General features: G+C 40.9%; 1 protein-coding gene across 1 annotated transcript; it reads right to left on the reverse strand.

The window, feature by feature from the left end:
* Positions 1 to 13,130: 13,130 nt before the first annotated feature.
* Positions 13,131 to 15,612, reverse strand: LOC108101047. Its single transcript, XM_017205225.1, has 7 exons — positions 15,217 to 15,612; positions 14,298 to 14,715; positions 14,075 to 14,229; positions 13,903 to 14,011; positions 13,626 to 13,849; positions 13,452 to 13,569; positions 13,131 to 13,381 (listed from the first exon to the last, which is right to left on the reverse strand). The coding sequence occupies exons 1-7, from the start codon at positions 15,610 to 15,612 to the stop codon at positions 13,131 to 13,133; spliced, it is 1,671 nt and encodes a 556-aa protein (XP_017060714.1).
* Positions 15,613 to 26,123: the final 10,511 nt, after the last annotated feature.

Consider the following 26,123-nt stretch of genomic DNA (forward strand, 5'->3'; position numbering starts at 1 on the left):
ACCATTAGTTTGTTTATTGCAGCAATTCAGTAAACTTAATATGAAAGTAAAAGTCGACAAACATACCCACAAACCTTAATTTACCACTGTACATTCTCTATATTTAGCAATAGTTAATGAATCTGGGGCATAGGATTATAACCCGTGACAATAAGATTCTAAAAACAAAACCTGATGACTCAACATCTCTTTTTGGTTGCTTTTGAATGTTCATGGTTCGGTTTTGACTTTCGCTTTGATCTTCCATTGGACATGCCTCAAGTGCACTCGATGATAAATTCCTTCTATGGACATCATCGTCATCATCACCATTGTGGCCTCATGCAAATTTGTGCCAAAAACTCAATTACCTGACGTGTCAAGTCCCGTTTGTGTTTCACTTGTTTCTTATGCTGCCTCCTAATGTTGTTTCCACCGGCAACGTGTTGCGCAATAAAACTCGGCTTCGACTATGCTTCTTTCGGTGGTAATATTGATTTACAATGCTTGAAAACAACAGGCGAACAGCACAAAATTTTCGGTTTAGCATCATTTTGAAAGGCATTTGAAAGATTTACACAACAGAGGGCGCTGCTCATCTTTTAAGTGCTGGTCTTGACAGCCTGCAATGGATTTTCTTTTAAACTTTGAATATTTGTTGGTTTTTCCAGCCGTTTTCAGCCACATTAAGTGGTTATTCAAGCCACACAACAAGTTGACAAAAGTTTTTCTGTTAATTATTCGTGGTGATGTTTTCTAATAGCTGGAAAATTAAGGTAGTAATAAGTCAAACATTTTTAAAATATACAGTGGTCTTACGAAATATGCCAGTTTTTTTTACCACTAGTTTACTATCTGTTTAATTTTAGCTTGGCTATAAATAAGCATAACGACCACCCATATAAAACAAAATATATTTTTTCAACTTTAAAATTATTTTCTTAAAAGGAAAATCACGTAAACATATAATTATGAACATTTTGTTCACGATTGTTAATAGTAATAACCTTTGAATAGCAAAAAATTAAACAAAAAAAACCATAAAGGAAGATATGTACCTTCGGCAAGAAGAAGCTTATTTACCCTTGCATTGATTACAATTGTCGAGCAAAAGCATAAAGGCAAATCAACATTGAACTAATGACTATTTTTCAATTTATCTTGCCATTTTTCACTCATTGTTCCTATGACAGCTATATGATATAGCTATCCGATTTCGATGAAGTTTTATTTAATTACTACTTAAATAAAATCAAAAAAACAGAATTACTTTTAGAGGCTCGCTACTTCAAAACTGATTAAAATTAGAAAATTTATAGACTTAGAATTAGTACATTTTTGTCAACTTTCAGCAAACCCATTCTTTGAAAAGTTGGGAAGGCGTTGTACCAAGCCGACAGAATTCATTAGATGGGAGTTTTAATTGTGCAAATTTTGCAAAAAAAAGAGTATTAAGCTTTGGGAACAAATAAGAAATTCGAAGAGTAGCCACCTACTATAGCTTTGTGTTCGTCTGGTACTTCAAAATCCGTTTGTCTTCTTTACTGCGTTGAAAACTTCTGACTTAAATTATGAAACCCTCTGCAAGGGTATAAAAATTACTATCTTTTTGAAAACATTACGGTTATGGCGAAAAAAGTTTATGGCCTTCGCTTTTCTTTGATGCAACAGTTTAATTTCTTCCAAGTTCCCGGAAAATTTCTCTCTCACTCTGCAATGGAATTTCCCAACAGTTTTTCACTTGCTGCTTACCCTGCCAACTTGTATGCTTCCCCGGCAGATTCTCAACAATTAGCGAATTTATAATTTACAGTTTTCTAATCATTGTGGTAATGACACTTCTGTTGACGTAATTGCATCTCCGAGTCATCAGAAAGTCACACACAACTCTCACACTCGCCCAGTGATCAAGTTTTACAGCTTCCGTCATTGTATGTGGCATCTGTTTTGTGTTTTTGCTTTCCGCAGAGTGGAGGGAAATTTTTGCAACTTAATTTTTATGGCCAACGAAGCCGATGGCGAAGGGGGAAAATCTTTGCTTGTGGTTTCTGTCTTCTGTCTGCTGTCAACTGCTTGATTATTATTTTCCTCGAAACAAAACGGAAAGCCAGCGATCTGTAGGGGGAATAAACGATTTACGATGGGGCCACGTCGAAAAGGGAAAAGGGCGCCATTGGGTTATAAAATCTAGTGGAGAAATGTCAAGTGCAACGCCACTTCTCATCTGCAGCGTCATTCGAATCGATGATGCATTGCTGTTATTTTTAATTACGCCCCGGCAACATTGTCACCAAGTATCCGTAAGATACACACACACACACTCACACACCCAGTGTGTTATTTGCATATGACGTCACTACATTGTTGGGCTGACATTTAAGGCTACCGGGTCACTATTGGATATTTATTATGTTTTGTCTGCAGACTTCTCAGGTTTTTTCTCCCTGTTTTTCCTTGACTCTTTGTGTGTGGCGCCCCATTGTTGGCTGACTGGGCTGGCTGGTTGGTTGGAGGTGCCTCAAGTAGCTGCCTCATATGTACATATAAATGTCAAGGAGCTAGGCCCGCTGTGGGAAAAACTGCGCTTTGATCTCGTTTCTGGCCAGGCCATAAATTTCAATTAGAATTGCCTTCGCAGCACTTTGAACTTGAATCGGTTTTAACCATTAGCCACCATTGGGTGGCGAGGTGACCTCTTCGCTTTTGGGATATTTCCTGAATTGACCGGTTAACCGGGCGATCACGTCGTCACGGGCTTGAGGAATTTCCCTTCTGGCCTGCCCATCCACTAATATCACATTTAATTACTAGGTGTGTGTGTGTTGCTCCGTGTGTGGAAACATAAAAAATCATTTTCATATTTAATTACTGAAAAGCCAGCAAATGAGCTAGGAACTGGAAGATGGGAGCTGGGAGCTAAGAGCTGTGAGCCAGGCGGTGGCAGGTCATAAATGAGTCAACGACTGGACTGCACGGGCGGCATCTCCATAGGCCACATCAAACCAAAACCAAGGCAAGCCAAAAAAAAGGAAGAAAAGTACGGAACGCTACGATCGCTAACCGAATATTCATTTACTCTAGAATCGTTGAAGTAGGTTCTTTGTCTCCAAATAACCCGAATACCAAAGCCGTCTTTAGTTTCTGTGGCACACAACATCTCTTAACTTAATTCACTTGATTAATAGAAGGTCAAAAATTTATAAAATCTTCTTCCACTAAATCTTCCCAAGATATTATATAATTTTAAAGATCTTTAATATTCTGCAGTTAAGCAATCAGTTTGTAAGCTAGCCAAATATTTTTTATAAGATGCAAGACTTAGTAAGAGCTTGATCTATAAGCTCAAGTTTAATTGGTTAAATGGGCCAGAAGAAATCAAATTAGAATACCCCCAGGCAGGGTATTAGGAGAAACGCCAATGCAGAACGCCGTGAAACGAGTTAGCCAACGAACTGTTGGCGATGCCAAAGATTCTGTGGAAATGTTTATTAAACTTGGGGATTTTATGATTATGCCGCCAAACCCGTGGAAGAGCCTGCCAGTAGCTGGGGCCAAAGCCGAGGCCTCCTTCAGCCTGCGAAGACTTTAGACCGAAGATTTGGCCTTCTGCCTCCTGCGTCGGCAATTAAACTACCCGCTCTGTCGGCCGTCGATGAAATGCCATTCATTTGGCTGGCCAACTCACTGACTGCTTTTGGCCAGGCCTTCATGGCTGCCTACCTGCCTACCTGGCTGTCTGCTCGCTCGGCCAGCAACTTTGGCTATTCAAATTTCAACTTTGCATAGCCGGGCTCATTTGGTAATTATGTGAAAAGTGCATTTGGGTGCTGCCAAAAGCGTTTTTCCGAGCCGGTCTAAAGTCATTTGGCCACAGCTCGCTGACTACCGCCAAGTAAGCCAGGTTTTCGTTTTTGTTGTTGTTTTTTCTTCTTGTTTTTGCCAGCTGTCGATGCATGTCAACTCATTTCATTTGCGGCCAAGAAGGAGTGTTCCCACCTCCTGGAAAGAGTTTTCCTCGACTTGTGTGTCAAGCTTTGTTGTCATATTTGTCAATAATGTTGCGTTGCGTCTGCGGCCACCGTTAGAATGTTGCTAAGCTTGTTGATAAGCCATGGGTGATTTGTCAAAGTTTTTTCCCCTCTGGGGAAAATCTAGGAGAGGCACGACCATTTGTGGGGTTAATGGAGTGCACAATTTGAATATTTGGCTAATAATTCAGGCAAGCCACTGACGGCATAGCTGCATTAATTAACCAGAGGAAACAGAGGTAAGTAAAAGGCAGCCAACCAAGGAGTTATGAACCATATACAACACACTTTTGGACATGGAAAAGTGTAAGAAAGAAATTGTAACGCGAGAAAAGTACACAGCTAACATGAAAACGCGAGGAAATATTTTCCGCAATTTTTGCATATCTTGCACAGGACGAGAGCGACAACAACAAATCAAATAAGGAGAAATGTCGCCAAACTTTTCAATTCAACTGTCAATCAGTTTGAGATAGTGTCCGGTGCAGACTCTCGACTCCCGGCTCTCGACTCCCCATTCCCATTCCCATTCCCCAATCCCAATCCGAATCCGAATCCAGCTCTTGACTGCCGCTCAGGCACAGCGGCAACAATAATGACATTTATGCAAAATAGCCACCGAATGAAGGGGAGGGGAGTGGGAAGTATAGAGTGGATCGGATCGGTTCGGTTTGGATTGGATTGGCTGGAGCGAAGCCAAAGACTGGGGGTGACCATCGGGCATTGGCGAACCATCGACGAAAACTGGTCACCTTTTGCCATAATAATTGCACTTGCATTGCATGCAAATCAAATTGTCATCACGCTGAATCTTCTCGGGTCTCTGGATGGGCCCCTGCTGGGTATTTCACTGAAGAAAACTCAGTAAGAGTTGGCCCTTTATTAAATAAAATAACTCAGTTTTAAAATAAATAATTGGGGTCAAAAAAAAAAAAAAAAAATAGAAAGCACAAAAAATAAGTTGTAATTTAAGTACTTATGAGCCCAACTTATGAACTATTGAGCAAGATGTTTTATTTTTATATTTATAATTCTTCAAATATTACTATTGGGTAATATTTTATTAACTCTTTTGAGTATCCAATTCATATCTAATATCATAAATTCCATGAGAAACTGTTTTAAAACACATTTTTTTAAATTAAAGTACTTAGCTTAAAAATTTATTTCGAGTGTGGTATTGATATTGTATTGGGGGTTTGCCCAGGAGCGGCTTTTGCTTTATTGGCCCCAAAGGATAGACTTCTGTCTGTCTGTCAGTCAGTCATCGGATCCAAAGCGAAACGTTGCCGAATGATCGATGACAGAGTTTGTGTTTGATTGAAAGCAATTGGTGGCACCGTCACTTGGTGCCCAGGTTCCAAGTTCCAGGTTCGTTCTGCCGTATCTTTTGCTTTGTTGTGGGCGCACCACCATAGGCCACTCCCCTTCACTTTCCTCCTCTCCCAACCCCTTTCTGTTACCATATAGTTGTTTTTTTGCTGGCTCGGCCACAAAAAATGATTGCCACACGCGTCTTTCCATATAGAAAATTTATTGCCATTGCTTCTGCATTTTTTTTTTTGCTCTGCGTTGGCGTCCGCTAACGGTACATTTTGCGCTATGATTGTTTATGATCCGTAGGATTAGTTATGTTGACAATACCTAATTGTTTCGAGGCATATTTATACTGCATTGGGATCCATTACCATAATGCTTGGGTGTCCACTCTGATGACAAATTTTGTCAGTTGGATTTTCGAATATGAGCTATAGCTCCATTCAACTTTAACAACTATCATTTCACTTAAGATAAGAATGTGCAAATGAGAAATATTCTCAACCGAAAAATGTAACAAATATCAAGATACTAGTAAACCATTTTAAAACTTAAATTAGACATGCCTTGTAATTAGCTGAAATGGAAAATGGGCGAACATAAATTTAAGCATCTTGAGTGCCTTCAGGCATGAGCAATTACTAGACTCGGCTAAGATAGCTAAATACACCCTATCCATATACAGAACCTAATGCACAAAACATTAAGGTGCAAGGCAAATCCGGGTAACAAATTAATTTGTCATATTAACAATTGCCGCATAAAGTCACACGCTCACCACCACCGATCGTCGTCATCATCGCCCGAGGAAGCTGGAGGAGATTTGTGAAGAGGACGAGGATGAGGAGGAGGAGATCCCGACTCGAGGGCTCGCTGACTAACTAAGTGGCCAAGGCTCATAGTCATGGGCTTGTGGACTCGGAATCGAAATCGGGCTAGAGCTACGAGTAATGTGCCCCCAGCGAATAGAGTTGGCCGCAGTAGTAGTTGTTGCACTGCGGGCACTGTGATGCATTTTGTAGATTTTTTAATTGAAAAAACATGTTTTACGAGCGTCGCTAACCACGACAACGATGACTACAACTACACCACCAGAAACAACTCAAGGCGCAGCAGATGACGCTGTCGTTTGCCGAGATTTGCGCACTTTTTCATCCCGAGCTGCTCAGTCTGCCGGCTAACAAGTTGAATTTAAGTACTTCGAGTACGGAACAAACCCCGAGCTCTGAGCTCCGAACACTGAAAACTGAACACTGAACACCGAACAAGACACAGAACAAACGGCTTACGTAATGAGAGCCGGACTTAAAGGCAGAGCCCTTCATTCTGGAATGCGTCATGCATTCGGTGCATTAAACGATCATGTTAATGGAACAATAAGTACTCGAAACGGAATAAATTTGAGTTCCCTTGTCGTTTTTCTCTAGGGTCGTGACTGGACGATCGGAAAGTAATAAAGGGATAAGCCTATTTTTAGAAATTATAATTAGATAGATTTTGAATGGTAATTTAAGAGCGCGTTGTAGTAAAAAGTACGCTTTCAAAGTATGTATTCATGTATAAAGGCTGGTTGGGGTTTTGTTAGTATCGGGAAATATTTAAATTGAATATCCAAAAATTAATCATAATTTGTAGTGTTTAAAAAAAAAGAAATTACCATGTGCTTTAGGATTTTTTAATAACATTTTTCAAGTCATTATATTTAGCGCAATGAGCGGCATTTCCAAATAACTTATAATTAATTGTGATGGGTATAATTTACATAAAATATGTGAATCTTTTCAGTGTCGAACCAAAATAATATTTAGTTACACATACAAAATTCGAAAAATTTTCTTGTCTGAATTAAAATTTGATAAAATGTACATTCCCCAAAATGTGCACTATTTTTAGTTTAACTAGATACAAAGTAAGTAGCCCGTTTGATACGAGTGAGCACATGCGCATGCCTTAACCATAAATATATTCCGCTGTCCAAGTATGTCAACAACCGTTTAACCCCGGACACAACCCGACTGGCTAACTGACTTATCAAATCTCCAAGTTAATTGCCAATTCTTAATTAGTGGCCTTTAAGCAGCGACGTTGCATAATCTGCAGAATGCAATTGCAACTAAGTGCAAGGCAACAAGCGGAAAATTGAACCTTTGCGAGAGCGTGGCGCGGACAGAGTAAATCCGCGCAAGAATTAAATAAAAGTGCGGCAATTAAACGCAACTTGGTCGGCGTTAATCGCAGCGCCGTTGCTGTGAGAAATGCCAGGTGGAAAACGGCACACGCATCTCCCCAGCGGATTGAGACAGAGATGGAGACAGTGCCTCCGAGATGGAGTCTCTGACTGTGACACTTGCAACTTGCAACTTGGATCTTGGATGGCCGGCGAATGGCGGAAGATGAGGCGATTAGGCCGAAAGTCTGTTCTGCACTCAGAAAATAATCAACGCAGTTGATTACAAAAAGTTACAAAAAATAAACTTTGAAAATAAAGGATATTTTTATAATCAACCAAATTATGTGCCCAGTGGCATATCATGTTTTACAGAACTAAAATCTGTCCTAAATATTTTTCTATGCACTAATTATTTCTTTCAAACTTAATTGATTCAAATAAATATGACATTGAGCTTACTTAATATACATTTGTATATTAAATATATAAATAAATAATTTGCAGAATATTCGTTTGTTTTGTTCCCAGTGTAATGTTAAAGTTGATGTTAAATCGGGAAAGAAAGAAAGTTTAGCTGTGTGACCTGGCTACTGAGCCGTTGAAAAATGCACGCAGCGCCAAAAGATGGCGAAATAGAGAGAGATTTGTGGGGAGAATGTGGCAATGCAAAGTAAGAGCCATAACTGAATGCAAAAATCAGGCAAATGGTAATAAAAATTAAAAATGCCGAGAGTGGAAAGCTGTTGCCATTGCTGTTGCTTTTGCCTGCCGTCGTCTGCCGCTTCCCGTTTGCCGTTTGTGTGTGTAACTAACGGATAAGCCTTGGAAAATTGACGCTGACAAGGCTTGGCCAAAGTGGCCAACGTTGCGTATGCTTAATCTGCCTATTTACATCGTGCCCCTCCGTTCGTTCCTCTTCTTTTCTTCATTTTTTTTCTCGTGTGCGTGCAACTGTTGCCATGCTGTGACTATCATTAATTTTTCATACTCATAATCATCATCTAGTCAGCGCCGCGCTGAGTTTCCTCTTATTTTTCGGTGTCAAAATGTTGTTTCTTCTTTCACATTTTTCACGCGATTTATGCACATTCTGCCCTGGCCAGTTCCTTTCTCGCCTCGAAACCCATTTAGTTTCCATCTCCTGGACTTGCCAGCCCCTTGTTATCTGCCGTCGAATGTTTTACATGCAACATATTCTCTAAAATGGGTAGCCGCAAATTTGGGAAGACTCCTTTTTTGGCCGGGTGTTGATATTTTGATAAATGCCCCAAGGAAGATGTAAGATGGGATTCAGACGTTAGTCTGTTCGCTCTTACATGAAACAAAGTTTTTACCATTAAAAGGATTTTAAAAGTAATTTATTCAAAAGGGAAAATTCACTTTGTTTACCAAAAAGTTAAATGAAATGCTTATGAGTCATTTAACCTACCTTAAAAATTAACTTCATAGACAAAAATTCTAATTCAATATGTGAGCTTAACTAATAGTCAAAATTGCTTGTATCTGAAAAGCAGTAAAATATGTTAATGAAAAGATGCATTTCCATTTTCATGTTTTGAAAATATTTTGTAAAATAATACTCCTATGTGCCAATTTCCATTGTAAGTGGCAGCAAACACGTTTTTACACATGTAAATAAATGGCTAGGTGGAATGTGCTAAAAGTGCGGCAATAAAATCGCAAGGCGGAGGGGAGTCAAGCCCAAGTCTGGACCGATTCGTCGTTGAGTCGAACAAAATCGTTAAATTAGTAGAAAATAGTGTGAAAAACGACGCACACTCATGTGGAAGAGGAGGGGAGTGGAATCTGTTAGGCAAAATAAACTTTAAATGGCAATGGGATGGATTTCGGACGGCTGAATGCTTGAATGCTTGTACTACACAACCGAAGACAGTTTAATTACGGCGTGAAGTTGCGCACCGAGTCCGTTGTTTAAACCTCTTGGGCTCTCAGCCCCTCAAAAAACAAAAAAAGAAACAATACACTAACCCTCCATTGGATGGATAGGTTCCATACGGTTTTCTGCGATTTGTTTTCCGCACTTCGAGATGAGGTTTTAATGCAAGCGTGAATCATAAAACGCTCACTTGATGTGTTGGTGTCACTTCGGTTACTAACTTCGGCTTTTGGGCGAGTCTTCAAAGCCTAAAGCCCAAATCCGTAAGTTTGAGTGGGTGCCTAAATAATAATCTATTGCGAATTTCGCCCAAGATAATATTTGCTTTGTCTTTGCTCTGTGGGTCAAAGGTCAAGTGCTTGAGAAATGGTTTTTGGGTCAAGCTTAGAAGTGGAGTTGCTGAACTGTTGCATTAGATGTACTTAGTTTAATTCAATTTTCCCGTTCTACATTTTTAAGTGCCGCATACAAAGCGTTAAAAGTTCAGCAACTTAGTTAAACCCCTTCTTGACATTTTGCAGAAAGTTGTAAGTAATAAATAACCCAAGAAAAAACGTAAAATCTTTATGATGATAACCATCGATCGATTAATTATCCTACTTGACTGATCAAGAATCTTTCCCAAACATTTTGTAAAGAAAAAGAAATCAATATAAGCACGATGACTGAATATCAAACCAAGGAATTCAAATTGTCAGATGGCCATTAATTCTGCAATGACTAATTACTTTGAGTTACGACAAGCCAGGCAACTTTTTATGACCTTAACAAGATGGCCAGCATTCAAATGAAACTCCTTTTGAACTCCCATCAGGACCTCATGCCGTTTACACGACCATTAAAGCCAAGCTCGACTGGCCAAATGATCAAATGTCCGCTTGGCTAATAAATTAATTGCGGACGCGGGCAGAAAATACCCAGCTCATTAGATAGACTCCCAGCGATAAGGAGAAGTTGGAGCCCAGTTGATCGCTTTATTCAAGTTGGTTGGCGCGTGCCGATTGTATATTTTCCAATCTTGGCTCCTTCGCTGCCATCGATAACTCCGCAGTTAACGAACTCAAGCGGTGGTCTGACCAAGAGCCATTTAATAAAGTCAGCATTTGTATAATGTCTTGTCAAAAATTTATTGGCATTTTTGCCAATATTTTGTCGGTTCAATCTACCAATCTTCCCGGCCTCCTGCTCTCCGCATTGATCTGTTCCGCGATGGCGATGGTGATTTCGAATGTGATTGGGATCTCTGGCATGCTAACCGAATGCCTTGAATGGAGTGGACTCCAGTTGGTTCGATGGTTGGTAGTTTAGTTGCTTGGTGGTGCTCCTTGTGGAGTCTCTCTTTTCAAAGGGGGTGTGGGCAATTAAAACACCCATACCCGAGAGATCCCTGGCTGTCTGTTTAGGCCTGTGATGTTCGGCAATCGGGCGCAGGATTAAAGCTGAAAAGTTTTCACCTTTTGTCTCATTCCGAATTGATTAAATTATGCAAATGCTGGCGGTTCGCTCGCGAACAAAAATCGCAACTGTGACAAAAGGCGTTGCCATGCACGCTCGCCTGCATTTCCCTGTGGTTCCCACACCCCCAAATCAGACGAGACCCGGCCAAAAAAAAAAACAAGCAAAGCAAACCTCGAACCAAACCTCAAAAATGAATTTCAGTTTCCTAATTTCCATCAAACGGCGCTTTTTGGTTTTCGGCTTTTGCCATGGCGAAAAAAGATTCTCATGTTGTCTTTGACTCGATGTCGTCTTGCTCGTCGACGTCCTCGTCTTGTAGTCATCGTCATCGTCATCCAAATCCACATCCACATCGTCATCGTCATAGTCATTGGGTATACTTTGCTGTTTTTTGTCGGCGGCGTCGGCGGATTTTCAATTTCTAATGTAGTGCACGTTACGCCCTGAAGGGATTTTTATTTTATACCATTTTTTTCCTGGCTTTACGGGTTATTTATTTATGCTAGCGTTGCTGGGCTCCGAATGCACAGTGGGTTTTGAATTAGCTACGAAGTGGGTTGCTATTGATTAGCATGGCTTGTAAATGTTAAAATGGTTAGGCTTATACAGTAACTGCAAGCTGTTTTGTAAAGGTCCTAATGTTAATTTCCAATTGTCCAGTCTTTATTTGTAAAACAATTTTTTATGGTGGACAAAAAATGAGGAGCTTCAGATGGATAAGATTTGTAATGGCCCTTCTATCAAGTAAAAAAAAGGCTAGTTGACAACTGAAAACCCTATGATAAAATTTTGTCAAACTCAAAATTTGAAAAAAGGAAAAGGAGAGGTAATACTTGTATAAATATGAACTTAGAATCGAAAATCTTGTTAGCACCAAATCGTAGAAGCAAACGACTTTTATCATTTGCAATTCTTAGTTAAAGATCGTTTCTTATTTTTGGTATCCTTTACCACAGTGCCACATGAAGTTGTCCAAGGTATCCGAAAACGTCATTTGATGACAAACTTCAAAACTTGGGCATGCAATATGCCATTTTTTCCCTGTCGTCTTCCTCTTTTTTCTATTGTTGGTCGAGAAGTAATTTTTGTTGTCGTTTTCATGATTGCTTTGGTCTAGTTGTTGTTGCCGGTGGTGCTTGCACTGATGGTGGTTATATCTATTATTTTTTTTGGCTTTGGTGGTGCTGCACACTTTTAGTCATCACCATGTCAGCGACGGCTTCGAGAGTTCAGCCCGAATCCAAACAATCAAAATGATATGCAAATATATGTAAGAGTACCGCTACGAAAAAGGCGTGGGTTAATTGTGACTTTATCATGCGGCAGCGGGGCAAACGAATCCGAGCCAAGGGAAAATCGCAATCGAAAGGAAAAAATCAAATTTATTACAAATTTAAGCATAGAGACCGCGAATCGAGCGAACGGCAAAACTGCGACGGCGACGGCGACGATGGCGATGCGGCGAGTTATAGATTTCGTCATACCGCCGTATCTTTTTGCCCATTCGAGACGTGAAAATTTGAAATAAACCTGTCAACGAACACCAACGCCAATCGACTCCGGTCCCTTGTGGATCTTGTGTGAACTCCGAACCCGCGAACCGCCCATTCGGTGGGTGGGCGGCGCCAAAACTAAGCCACCAAATCGCTTTGAATCACATAAAACACATTAACACGGGGGCAGCACTGGGAACGGAACTGTCGTTCCCATCGAGACGCCGCTAAATCCCAAGTTGCCGAACTCCAATGCCCTCCAGTTGACCAAAGCGTGCTAAATTCCATATGTGCACTTGAAAAAACTTGATAAGGTTGGCATCCAACTTTCTGTCTAATAAAACATCAACTGTCTTTTTGAATATTTCCAATTTATAGAACTTGAACTGAAATAAGTAAAAGTTTTTAGTGAAAAACAAAAAGTTTCAATGTGTCCTGTTTAGGGACAAAAATAGATTATTTTTTCGAAAATCGGTTTAGTTAGTTTTCAGTTTGCTAAAATGTTTTGAAGCTATCAAACATTAATTTCATAATGATTAAATTTAAACAAATTTTATGATTGTTATTCTCCTTATTAAACATTTTTAGATGATATAATTACTTTTTCAATAACTCCAGTGACACTAGTTCAATAAATAAATTATAAGGAATGTTTTTATTATGATTTCAAAGCTCACATTTCCGACAGTGTATCAAAACCAAACAACGGTATAGCCGAGTCAGATCGAAAGTCAGCGGAACACATGCATCTGTGAACTAGTGATCGAGTTGCGGATCGCAGATGGATCTCAGGCACACAGTTCCTGTTTGTAGAGCAGTCGAAAGCCGCGACCCACATATTCGGCGTCGGTGCGAAAGGGTAGGATGATGGGACCTGCGGCGGTGTCCCTCACGGTGGCGTGCATGGTGAAATCTTCGGTGTCCCGTCCGTCATTGAACCGCTCCCCGCAAAGCGGCACCGAGTTGATGGCTATAAAGTCATCTGGGCAGTTGAAGATCCCCGCTCCAGCCTGCCCATCGGCGATCACATCGTTTTCGCCTGTCAAAGAGTGCAAAAATAAATATTTGTTTGAAATTAATTCAAAAGATACAACGGAATAAGTTAGTACCTTCATCTTTGTTGACTATTTGAAAGTCTGGCTGATCGCCTCCAAATTGCTCGGTATTATAGGCCACACTGCAAACGTTCTTTAATCGGTTTAGGCATATAGCATAGTTAAGGTTGTTCTAAATAAATAAAATCTTTTTAAATAAGTTCATAAATATATACCAGTTAATCATACAAAATATGTAGCTTCTCGGTTGTCCACAATCGAACCATCTGTATCGTAATTGAATGATTTTACGATACCCTCGGCTTCAGTGAAATATTGCAGGCAATTATTGGGAGATAAGTCGTCATCCAGCTGAGTGACTTTGATATTGAAGGAACGTCCACCTCCCGAGACTTTCATAAACACAGAAAGATATACTTTGCTCTCGTTGGAATCGCCAACGTGGATATAAACTGAAATGTAATGAGTATTATTTAGAAACTTAACTCAGCCTACATCTACTAACTATGCTGTCCTGTGTTGATGCCACACAAAATGGGAATCTGGAAATTGGTATTGTGCCCCGACACTATAAACTGATCATCTAGGCAATCACCATTGGTGGGACGGCTTAGCTGGAGATCAGGAGGGAAAATCAATTAGAGTAAGGAGTACACATATGGAATTAGAACTCCCACCTCGAACATCTGAAAATCCAGTCTCATTTGCTGCACTCCCTTCTTCACATTGATTATGAGTACACAAATCATCATTTCCCTTACAGCATTCGGATAGTTGGGGCTCTCGAAGTAAAGGATCTGCTGGCTGGTGACATCGCCACATCCATTGACGACTGTTGAGGTGAAAGAAGATCGGTGTTAGATCGCTTGTAAATCAGTGGATCAGTGGACTTTCACTCACACACACAACATACACCCACGCCCTCGGCACAACTCTCGGTGGGAATCCCCCCGAGGCTCTTGCACTCGAACTCGTGGTAGCAGACGCCCTCCATGCTCCGGATGTCCCCCATGGACACACTGCACCTCGTATTGGGGAACTTGATCACCTCGAACAGGCTGAGGAAGCCCTTGCCCTTCGGTCGCGGTGCATTCGGTTTCTTTAGGATTAGATTCGCCTCGATGGGCGAGCCAAAGAGGAAGTTCTTCAGCGTCTGTTGGGGCTGCATGATGGAGGTGTTCGTGGTGGGTGGCGGCGTGGGCACTGGCGGCCTCATCGAGGGTTTTGCACTTGGCCTAGGACTGGGCATCATCCCCGGCGAGCCACTCGGAGTGGGCATCATCATCATCGGATCCGTGGCTGGTGGTGGTGAGGGTTCCTAAAAAAGGGATTAAAACAAGATACTAATATTTATATAAACAGAAGATTAATGGTTTACTTCATCGGTTTAAACCATTATTATCTAAAATATTTTAATGACTTTTATGGTAAATTTATGAGAAATGCCACTCCTTTGGTAACCTTTTTTAATACAAAGGTCATGGTTGATTTCGTTGTAGTTCGTCTTAATAAGTTTTAATCTACTTTTTCTTAAAAAATCTTTGGAGCATATGACTTTTCCATACATTACCAAAATTGGATTATTTATTTTGAAGCAAACTTCAACCTAAAGTTGGGGTCAAAGACATTTTAATAGAGATTTTATTTATGTTTTAATTGAAGCTAAATTCACTTTCACACAAACTGATATTTTGGGGACTCTAACAACACAGCATATTTAAACCCTAGAGGTTATTAGAGTTCAATATTTTCTATAAGATGATTTTATGGTTTTTAAAGAAGAGCCACCACATAAGCTTCAATAAATATCACTTATTACCTCTGTGGGTGCTGATGTGGTACGCATGGGTATCGTTGGCTCCGGTTCCTCGGGCTCCGTGGGAGCTGGTTCAGTGGGTGGTGTTCCAGGAGTTGGCATGGGCATTGGTGCCTCCGTCATACCACCGTCTCCCATTGGATCCATGCCCCCGCCATCACCACCTTCCTGTTGGGCCAGTTTGTGGAGGTGGAAGCCCGGCTGAAAGCGCATGGTGTACTGGAATCCAACGCCCTCCATTATCATGCCACCGGGTCGCAAGGAATGCGACTGGCCACGCCTACTTCTGCGGAGATCGCCCATTGTCACAAATTCTGATGCGTTCCCATCGGCCACGCCCACATAATAGAGCGTCAAAACGAAAGCGCTTATCAACGCATCGGAACGCTTTGACAACATTATTAACGGAAATTCACGCGGCGACTGTGGCAGATGTTGCACTTGCAACAGAAATTGCTGCTGTCGCATGTTGCTGCTGCAGCTGCAGTTGCTGCTGCTCGTGTTGCATCTTTCTTTGGCTTTATTAGAGCATTAATTGTCGCCTTTCCAGCTTTTTTCAACCTTCACTTTTGCAGCAACAATCAAACAACAAAGTCACGCTACTCTGATTGCTCTTGTGATGTTGCTGTTGTTAATGTTGTAGTTGCTGCTGTTGTTGTTGCTGCTGTGAGTGGAGTTGCTGTGGGTAACAGGGTAAATGTTATTTGAGGTATTTCAGTAAGCTCTTTCGGAATTTGTGTTAATTTTAAATGAGAAATTAAAAGGCTTGAGTGCTGAAAGTCGTAAAATAGTATGGAAAAACTCTTGCGAAATGCACACTTCATTAGCAGTCGACCCATCGATGTCAGAGATTTGTGAAACCAATTCAAATGGTAACGAGAATATCGAATTGCGGCAACGATCTATAAATTAAGATAGTGCATACCCGACCATCACTGCGATTGAAATAAAACTTTCATAATTAATAATGCCAAACGACAGCCATTGCAATCACCAATCGATTATGCAAATGAGGTCGATGATGTCTCATATTTGCAAACACGGAATGCAATGCTTCGAAATTGAAATCGATTCAATTGCAAAATCGAAGAGCACTCGACGTGAGATGAAAATCGAAAACATTTAGCAGCTTTTTATGCATCAGCATCTTACTGCAACGTAATGATGATGATCATCAGCGGATTGCGGGATGATCGGAGTACTTTTGCAGCCACATGCATCATGAGCAACAAGGTTAAAAATTGTTAATTGCTGCTGCGACGAACGTCAAACGCCAGCAACTCGCCAATTGGTATTATTATGCACCGCAGCAACCATTTGGCGTTGGCGTCTCCAGTTGCAAAAAATAACTATAAATAATTGCGCACTTGACAAATAAAGCTGCGGAGCCTGTCTATGGAAAATATGATGAGCCAGTCAGGTAAAAAAAAAACTGAAATGCTTTTTTTCGTTGAATGCAGATACATTTGACGCGACAATGCGGGCGTTTAGTTTTAAAGATTATCATTATGAGTGGTTACTTTTAATGAGCGACTGGGGCTGTTCGAGGGGCGTATTTGGAATTTCGTGATTGATGCTCAACGTTTTCGAAATGAATTTGCAATTAATCATGAACGCGGCTACAGCTTCCATTTACTTGGCAAACGCGTCTAATCTTTTATTGGCATGCAGATGCTTTGGGTTTTAGTGCTATAATTTGCATAAGTTGTAAGGCTTAAAAAATATATTCGATCAGCTAAATTTAATGCGATTTACAGGTGGCCTCGAACTTATATTTAACCAAGGAAAAATATTTGCACAAATATACGTACAAAAATATATAAACGTAGCTATATTTTTGTGATTAAAAGCGTCTAAAGTCTATGAAAAGATCATTAATTATTTTCCAAGATTTGTTTCTTTATTCAAATATCCATAATATCAATTTAATATCCAAATCTGCCTACGTTACGTTTAATCTTATTTGCCAATATTTATTTTCGATTACTGCTAAGAATGGTGGTAAGAATCCCCTTCTCCGATTATCTTCACTTGCCATGCCGTCGAGCTTAGTAAACTCCATGTGTTTGCATAGCACTCCAGCTTCTGCAACATCTCCGACATAAAATCCAACTCCATCCACACATCAACCCATCAGCAACTGAAAAGTCTGCCCCGCAGTCTGCTTGATTCACAGACAAACCAAAGCAAAGAAAGGCAAACCAATGCTAAAACCAAAACCAAAACCAAACCAAAACGAACCCAACCCAATCAAAGCACACGTACAGACAATTCCCGTCCATTAATTGAATCAAATCGAACGTTACGCATGCGTCATGGCGAAATGACAAAGGGAGCCGCCAGCACCGCCACCGCACCACCAAAACCACTGGGAAAACCACTGGTAGAGTGGCTCACACATGCAGATGATGACGACAACGGTGATGGTGATTCTTCCCGCCTAGACAGCCCCTCCAAGTCCCCACCCAATCTCCCTCAAAAGCCTTGTGTACACAATATTGTTATAGCTATTACTTCACGTTATGTTATGTTGTGTATTTGTACTGGGCAAAGTGGAAATCGCAGTTGGAGCGAAACTTCTGGAACTCCTGAAAAGTGGAGCGGGAGGAGCCGAGAGTTGGGAGGCGGTGGAGCAGGAGTGGCGACCAAATCAAACTGCCCGACCATCGCGAGTAGTGGGTAAAGCCCACTTAATTGACGTTTAGTGGACACTCGAATGCAAATGCTGCAGCGGCTAAAAAGTTCCAAAGGACACACTGAGGAATATATAGACTGATAAAATGGTCATTGAAGGTCATTTTCGAAGTAATCTCAGAATTAAAACAAACAGCAAGTTCTTATGTTTAATTTTGACCATAACACAAATAATTTTTTTAATTGATTTCCCCTATATTCTAATCATTTTAATATTTTAAATATTTCGGAAGGTTTCAAACTTGGTCCTAAAAAGTTAACGATAAGATTATCGTTATTTCTCTTTCCAACATATCGTTTATAATTATTTATTTTTTCTATAATAGAATTATAGTTATTTTCAAACCGATTTCCTTTGTAAAAAAATTAAATAACTACGAAATCACATTAGTTCTTTTTAAATTTTAGTCATTTAAAAGTTATGAGATTTTTTGATCATATGATAAATACATTGGTTTTACTTTCTGAACTATATTGCTGAGCATGTATCAAAGATCAAATAAAAAATTAAAACTTGTATGCCTTGGTTAAAAAGGTATTTATTTTTCCGCAGTGCATCGATTGTTGGCAGCGAGTGTCAGCCAGGTGGAAGCTGCGTGGATTCGGCGGGCGCGATTCTCATCAGTGCTATAAGTAGTTTTCCTTTTCGAACTCCAACTCAGATGTGGATGGGGATGTGGATGTGTATGTTGATGCGGAGTTCTGTGACTCGGGCCACATTCTAATGCCCCCTCTTGGCCCAATCGCCGCCCAATGATGACGTTGATAATGAGCACGTTGCCCAGTTGCCATTCTTGCTCATGATTTCTGAAGATGCGACTGCAGCAAAAGCGGCAGCAGAAGTAGCCAAAGCCAGACATCATTACAATATAATTGATGGGTTATAGCCGGCTAACGGTAAAGCCAAAATGTTTCCTTTTTTACTCATTCGAGTATTTTTCGGAGGACGGGAGATGTGGAAGCCAGTTTTTGGTTTGGAAATTATCATTGTTCCGCCTGACAGCTCAGAAGTTGTGCGTATGGGCTTAAAGTATGAATATGGAAAATGGTTATAATGCCGCCAAATCGGGTGGGTAATGTGAGCGGTTGACATAGAAAACTACTTAGGATTGGATGGCAAGGAGAGGACTGGGAGGACTTGGATGGAAGCTTCTTGGGACGTAAGCCAACGGGTCAATAAAGTAAGAATTCATTGTTATAAGACATCGGATATAACCAGTTTTCAAAACAGGTGGCAAAATATGCGGAGTTAAAGTAAAATTATTGCACAGATTTATTGCGAATAAATTTGTTATTAAAAAATGTTTACACGGATTAATTGCGCATAAATTAGAAATCGTTATCATAACAATTTTTTTTTTTGTAGGAAAGTTTATATCTTTTGCGTTTGAATAATATATAGTTATACGAATAATAATATTTACAATGATTTTATTGTCTGTTAATTTATGAGTTCATTTGGGTTCATATATTTATTGTGCTTTCGCTCTGGTTTCAAGTTCATATATCAATTCCCATCGCAATTCAATGTCGAAAATCATAACAAAAACCCAACGAGAACCTTCTTCTACATGCCAAATCAACCAATCGATACGCCATCAATTTTTTTGCATCATTAAAAGAAAAACCCTATTCATTTCAATGTCATTTGGAGAAGGAGCAAAAAGCAAAAGGCCAAGAGCATTGAAAGTGTATCTTAAAAAACGTATCAGTATTTGTATCTGTAGCATATCGAATCGAAATCGAGGCGTTTAAGCAAAAACACCTAAAATTACAGCAAAACATTTGCGGTTACCGCATTTTTGTTTATGCGTTTTCCCTTTTGTTTTTGCCGTGGTCTTAGCCATAATGCCACCTAAACCGCAGCTGTGTCGGCTATTTTTTTTCCTTTCTTGTCTTCAGATACGCTGCACGCACCACAATGGAGATGTGAATGAGGATGAGGACCTCGGCGGAGAAGGGATCAGCGGAAAGGATCCACTAAGATGCGGAAAAGGAGAGGTGGAGGCCAGAAAGGTAAACTGCATTCGATCGGGTTGGTGGCCATAAATGGTGCGTTAATTAAATGCTTTATTAACATAATGAAATGCAGCAGGGTTTGGCATAGGAGGCACAACCTGATCCCTGAAAGGTTGAATAAATTTAGATACGATTCTTAAGTACTTATCCTGCAATTAAAAATGTTTATTTATACTTTAATCAGTAAAAATTTTTAATTAAAATTAACTTGATTTGAATGAAAAACAAATTAAGGAGATAGCATTATGTTAATTGTGGATTTTGAAATGAGTACAAAGCTGTAATTTTGATAAGTTTTAACAGCTCTTATTAAATATTGTTAATACAAAATAAAATGGAAAGGGAAAGCAAAATTATTATATGCTTTTAGAACTAAAATGTATTAATCCATTTTTTATATTTATCCCAGCAGCACTAAACAAAATTGAACTTCTGCAAATTGTAGGTTAGGGCAAGCATAAAAAGGTTTTAAATTCAAAGTAGCGCTCCTCGAAGTGCTTCTTGGCCAACACCGATACTTTGGGCTAATCTTCAACGGTCATTTAGCCTTGGGTCGTTGGTTATTTCGTTTCTGCTCCGCTTTTCGAAGCGGGCCATGCGAAATTAGGACCGAAAAAGGATGCGAGGCGGAAGCTTGGCCAACTCTGGATTGCTGGATTGTTGGCCAGATTGTTACCGTTGCCTTTTCGGCCTTTTTGCTCGGTTAGCCGGCAACACTTGTTGGCCTGACCTGGAGCCTTTGCCTTTGTCTCGGAGGGGTTTTCGGAGTGCGTTTATCTTGCGGTTCCTTTTTTCGGGGGTCTCACACACTCCACGCCATTGATCACGATCCATAATGAGCGATAACTGCAGTCGGGCTTTTTTTCTCGGCCGGCGCACTTTGCTTTTGTTAGGTCCTGAGATTGAGAGCGGTATTTTATTTTTGCAGCGCGCTTTTTTCTATGTTACGTATCTGGCGGATACATTAAATATCCGCATATCGTTTGGCTAGCTTGTAGCGGCATTTTTTGTTTGTCTCTTGGTAAATTAAACTGTTAACTTGCCATGTTTAGCTGCCATTGTTCGGCGGACCGGGCCAGCGGGCCGACATTGTTTTGGCCGCTGCTCCTTGGGCCGACCGATCGGCCAACCGATCGACCTACCGCTCGTGGGTTACATATGTCTTTCGGGGGATCGAGTATCTGTATCTGTATCGCTATCTAATCGCTTTCTAATGGTCTCCGCCAGCCACGGCGATCTATGTTAGCTGTCAGTCGGGCTTGTTTGCCAAATAGATTTTTTCCCTCTTTAAACATATTAATAAATTAGAAAATGTTTTTTCTTCTTGCTGCCGCTGCCGCTGGTGCTGCTGCTGCTACCGCTGGATTTTTTCTAAATGGCCTTTAAACTTTAATGCATGGAGAATTGCATGTCGATCGATCGACTCTGCTGCGGAATGGCCAACCTTCAAAATTAAGTTGTCTCGGTTATTTATGTTTAATTACTGGCTTCTGGCTTCAGAGTTTTTCTGCAAGTATCCGTAATTAATTACCGTCTGAAGTGTGATGAACTTTAAGCGGACTTTGATAGCGAATGGTGGTTTTAACGCCACGGATCGATTTGAATTTAAGCAGACGAGGATTAGATTTGGTATTTTTAAACTCAATGGGTCATTCATCAATTGGCTAAAGTGATCGCAGATAGTCGTGAGAAAATCGTAAATATTTAGATACTTCTGCCGCTGAAAGAAAACTCATGCATGTCTAATAGACCCATCTGCATCTGGCTGAACTTCCCTCGAACTTCCTTCGCCAGCCAGTCGGTGAAAAATTACACCCAATATGTTAGAGTCGTACATCAAGTATTTAGCAACTTTCTAACCATCTGCATAATAAATTGAATACATCAGAAACTATAAATAATTGCCAACAACTGCAGGTTCCGACCGGCAGCGAGTCGCTCACCAAAATGAAGAAATTTTGCCAGAATTTCGGGATTTGTGCGTGTGGCTAACACGAAGATGAAGGCGAAGGCTAATGGCCCCCAAACGACCGCAACGACAGGCATTTACAAGTTGGCCAACTGTGCGCGACAAGTGCAGAAAAGTGGCAATAAATACATCGAGGTGCTTTTTCTATACCCTTCGTTAATTATCCGCATACTTGGATTGAAGTGCCTGCTAATATGTATTTAGGCTCAGTTTTTTTCCGCCAATAGAAAGCATATTTATTAGACCGCAAAAACCTAATTACCCTTTAAGGACACATATGTTATAAGTACCTCAGTAGTAAATAATAATTTATATAGGCGAAAGATCATTTAGTTAAAGTCAAACATTCCACAGTTAACCTGATGATTAAATATTTTTTAAAAATTATTTAAATCCGGTGATACAACTCTTCCTTTAATCTAAAAAAGGCAGAGGAATTACTTGGTATTTGAGATTTTAAATTCTATAAAAAACTTCATTTACAAATGAAATTCCCTTTCACCTGCAGATGTAGTGCATTCAGCGAGTTTACCAGACCGCCTCCATCCTTCTGCCAGATGAGCAGCACAACAGTGTGCCACAAGCCAGGAGATGACCGCGACAACAGCAACATTGGTGAGCACAAGAGCAATATCAAGGCGACAGCAACAGCAAAAGCAACAACAACAGGAACCAGGCAATCGGCCAAACTGTCAGACATTGTGCGTTGTGTGCCAAAAGAGCAACCGCAACAGCAAGAGCAACTTGAACAGCAACACCAAATGCAACAGCAATTGCAACAGCAACACAACAGAAACAGCAACAGACAGCCAAGAGACAACGGACAAGCAACAGGCGCAAGTCAAGTGAATGGCCAATGACCACCAAATTGGCAGTAAAGCATACAAAAATAACTTCAAATGGTCAAAAGGTTAACAAAATCAAGCAGAGAACAAGAGGAGACAGCCAGCCATCCAGTAAGGATGCAAGGAGAAGCGGCTGCTGCAGCTGCACGCTCAACATGTTGCCAGCATTCCGTCAGAGGCAGCAACTGTTGCCAGTTGCCAGTTGCCTGTTGCCGGTTGCCGGTTGGCTGTTGCCGGTGTGCCTGTTGCAGCAACGAAGCGACGGGCAACATAATCCCCCAACCAATGCGCAACGAAAAAATGATTAATGAGTTGCCTCATTACCTGGCGAAAATCAATGTCTTGCGCATATTCTGTGGGCCAAGAACCCGAAGCGAGGCCCAAACCTGTCACAGCCACTTGGCCATGTTGCAGTTGCTGCTGCTGATGTTGCTGTTGTTGCTATTGCTGCTGCTGCCGTCGCTGGTTGTCGCATAATAAATCGATCATAATTCTCAACCGAGACTCAAATATCGCATGTGTCGACGCTGATTTCGATGCCGCTGTTGATTCTGATCTGGGACCAACGACAATCAGCTCCTGTCGCACACGACGACAAGCAACAGCAGCAACAACAGCAACAACAGCAACACAACAGCAACATGTGAGTGATCCGAGACGATATTTGCCGCACTTGGGCTTTGACTTTGCCCCTTTTCGATGCCTCTGTTTTTTTTTTTTTTTTTTGCTTTGCTTTTAATTGCAGTCGCGCGCCTGTCTTGGCAACCCATCTGGCTGAAACCGCTGGCTGATTTTATTTATTAAACTGTTGACATTCTGCTTTGCTGCCGCTGGCGCCTTTGATAGCCATCACTCGATATCTGGCCAATATCGAGCGAGAGGAGTGGCGCCTGCAACGGTGCCGATTTATGGCCACTTGCATTATTGATTAACTTCGCAGCCTGGGTTGTGACTTATTGGGAAGATTCTCTCGCGTAAATGCCCGATATTACAGGGGATTATGGCCTGATAAATAAATAAACGATCTCCGACCGGAGATTGAGTCACATTTTATCTTCCGTTCGATAAAGTGAAAGTGTGAACTCGTAAATGGGAAACTATTTAAACAATGATTACACGAATGCACTCGCACTCGCTCGGATATGGATTATTACAATCATTACACAATATTATTTATTTAAAGACCAAGAGTGAAGCGGCAATTGAACAACAAATGTGTGCGAGGCCAATAAACCGATGCGATTGAACTCTTTATCGCTGCCTTATCTACTCCATTGCAACTATGTAAATATGGTAAATCTATAAAACCGAACGGCAGTGCCAAATTGAACTTGATACCTTGAGATGGAATGGGGGAAATTCTACGATTTATGGCCGCTTTATCGGATTCCCAAGAGTGACTGGTTAAGGTTTACCTTTCCCACATAGAGCGCATATTTCCCGGTATCTCTGACGATTTTCAGACTATTTGATCTTGGGGGGATTGTAATAAACGAAGCCCGAAATATTAAAGTCAACAGCACGGCGTTGCTTGTGGTTGCCATAGCTGTTGCTGTTGCAAGTTGCTATTGCTGTTGTTGCTGTTGCTATTATTTTTGTTGCTGTTGTCGGCAGCAACAGCAGCAGTACAAACAAGTTGAATGGCATCCAGAGAGATGAGCAGAAAGAGAGGAGAGGGGCGGGGAAAAGGGCTTGGGTAATGCCAACAGCAGTTTGATTGTTATTGCCAATGAATGAATGCACTTGCTCTGAGGATTTGTCTGCCAGACGACCAACTTATGAGTTTCCATCTACAACTCCGTTCAAAGAGCTGCGGCTCCTGCTCCAGCTTCGTTGCCCCAAGGGTTGTGGCAACACAATTTTGCGGTCTGCAGTTGCAGCTTCTGCTGATTCTGACTCTGCTGCTGCTGCTTCTACTGCTGCCATTGTTTCCACTGCTCCACCGCACCACTGCACCACCGAAACACTGCCCCACCACCACCGACGGCTTGAAGGTTGTGCTGCTCCTGCGTAAGTCGCCTGCAGGGGGTGTTTATGCCGTTTGTTCCTCGCCGTTTCGCCACTGTGTGTTGGCAATGAATTGGCTGCAAACAACATTTCCGTTTTGGCCATTATGTGGCGCCCACTCCACAAATGGGCGAGTGCAATAATAACCGGAGGAGATAGCTCCCCGCCATTCCACCGCTGACATTTTCACACTTCCGAGTGGTGTGAATGGGTGGCCAGATGGTGGCTGGCAAAAGGATTGCCCTTGCATTATCCTTGTTCGTTTCCCTTATGCTTTTATTGTTGATGATTTATTGATGTCTCTTTGTTGTTGGCGCGGTGGAGTTTTTCATCAACTCTTTTTGGGGGAGTTGGGAGTTTAATCAAGGGGGCTAAGAATTATCGCTTAAAGGTGTCAGGGGTAACGAATTAAGAGACAAATAAATAAAGAGCCATGCGACATAAAACTGTTTGAAAAAAGCATTTGCCCACTGAAATATTATTCCCATACTTCATTGTATGAATTATAAAATTTTCTAAGCACACTTTAGTTCAAAAATTTAAAAAAAGAAATTGTAGAAATTTATTAAATTTATTAAATTACAACTAATACTTTGCATCGATGAGTTAATATGTTATGAATTTTAACATATTCGCAAAAGAGAAGCACCAAAGTCTTACCTTCTTTTCTCTCACTGTGTATAGAACGTAATTAATAATTGAATTATTTTAATGTTATGGTATGTAAATTGAAGCGATAATGCATATCTGTTTTTCAGAATTTCAACACCTTCGCCAGACAAAAGCAGCGAGCATACGCTTCGCATGCTGCAACTGCTGCAGCAATTGTCCATTGTTTCGGGTATCCTGGCAACCGGCAATACATAACTACATAAATTAACGGACTTCGATACCCGATTCCAGGAGGAGGAATAGGGGGGAGGAATCGGGGAAGGGATGGAGGGATGGCGCAGTGTCGACAGCAGGAATCGCCACCAGTTCTCCAATTGATTTTCGAAACCACTTTGTTGGTGGGCCCAAAACTCAGGAACGGAACTCGGCAGCAGTTACCGGACCAACGGACATCGGACATCGAACATTTGAAACAATGGGCAGCAGCATAACAAGGGGTATTGTGTGCACATATTGAATGAATTGCCTTTGGCTTTTATTTCAGCCATTTTTTCTGGGGCTGCAGGCTTTGGACTCGCTTTGTCCTGGCCGAGAAAACAGTTCGATTGCGGGGAGAAAATGAAATCAAAGCAGTATCAATTGAAACCTGTTTCGATGTCGTTGTTAACACATGTTAACCAAGCGTCGCCAAATTGCCACGAAAAATACATAAAGCCAGCTAAAGACAACAGACAAAGTGTTCAGATAAATTTTGTTATTTTTCT

This window comes from Drosophila ficusphila, unplaced genomic scaffold (genome assembly GCF_018152265.1).
Source record: "Drosophila ficusphila isolate 14025-0441.05 unplaced genomic scaffold, ASM1815226v1 contig_791, whole genome shotgun sequence".
NCBI classification, from domain to species: domain Eukaryota; kingdom Metazoa; phylum Arthropoda; class Insecta; order Diptera; family Drosophilidae; genus Drosophila; species Drosophila ficusphila.

What these genes read in the sequence shown, in the direction of transcription:
- LOC108101047 (XM_017205225.1), bottom strand. Translation starts at nt 15,612, where the DNA reads ATGTTGTCAAAGCGTTCCGATGCGTTGATAAGCGCTTTCGTTTTGACG. An exon ending in CCACATCAGCACCCACAGAG is followed by an intron (nt 14,716 to 15,216) that starts GTAATAAGTGAT and finishes TCCCTTTTTTAG; the next exon opens with GAACCCTCACCACCACCAGC. An exon ending in ACCGAGAAGCTACATATTTT is followed by an intron (nt 13,570 to 13,625) that starts GTATGATTAACT and finishes TTATTTATTTAG; the next exon opens with AACAACCTTAACTATGCTAT.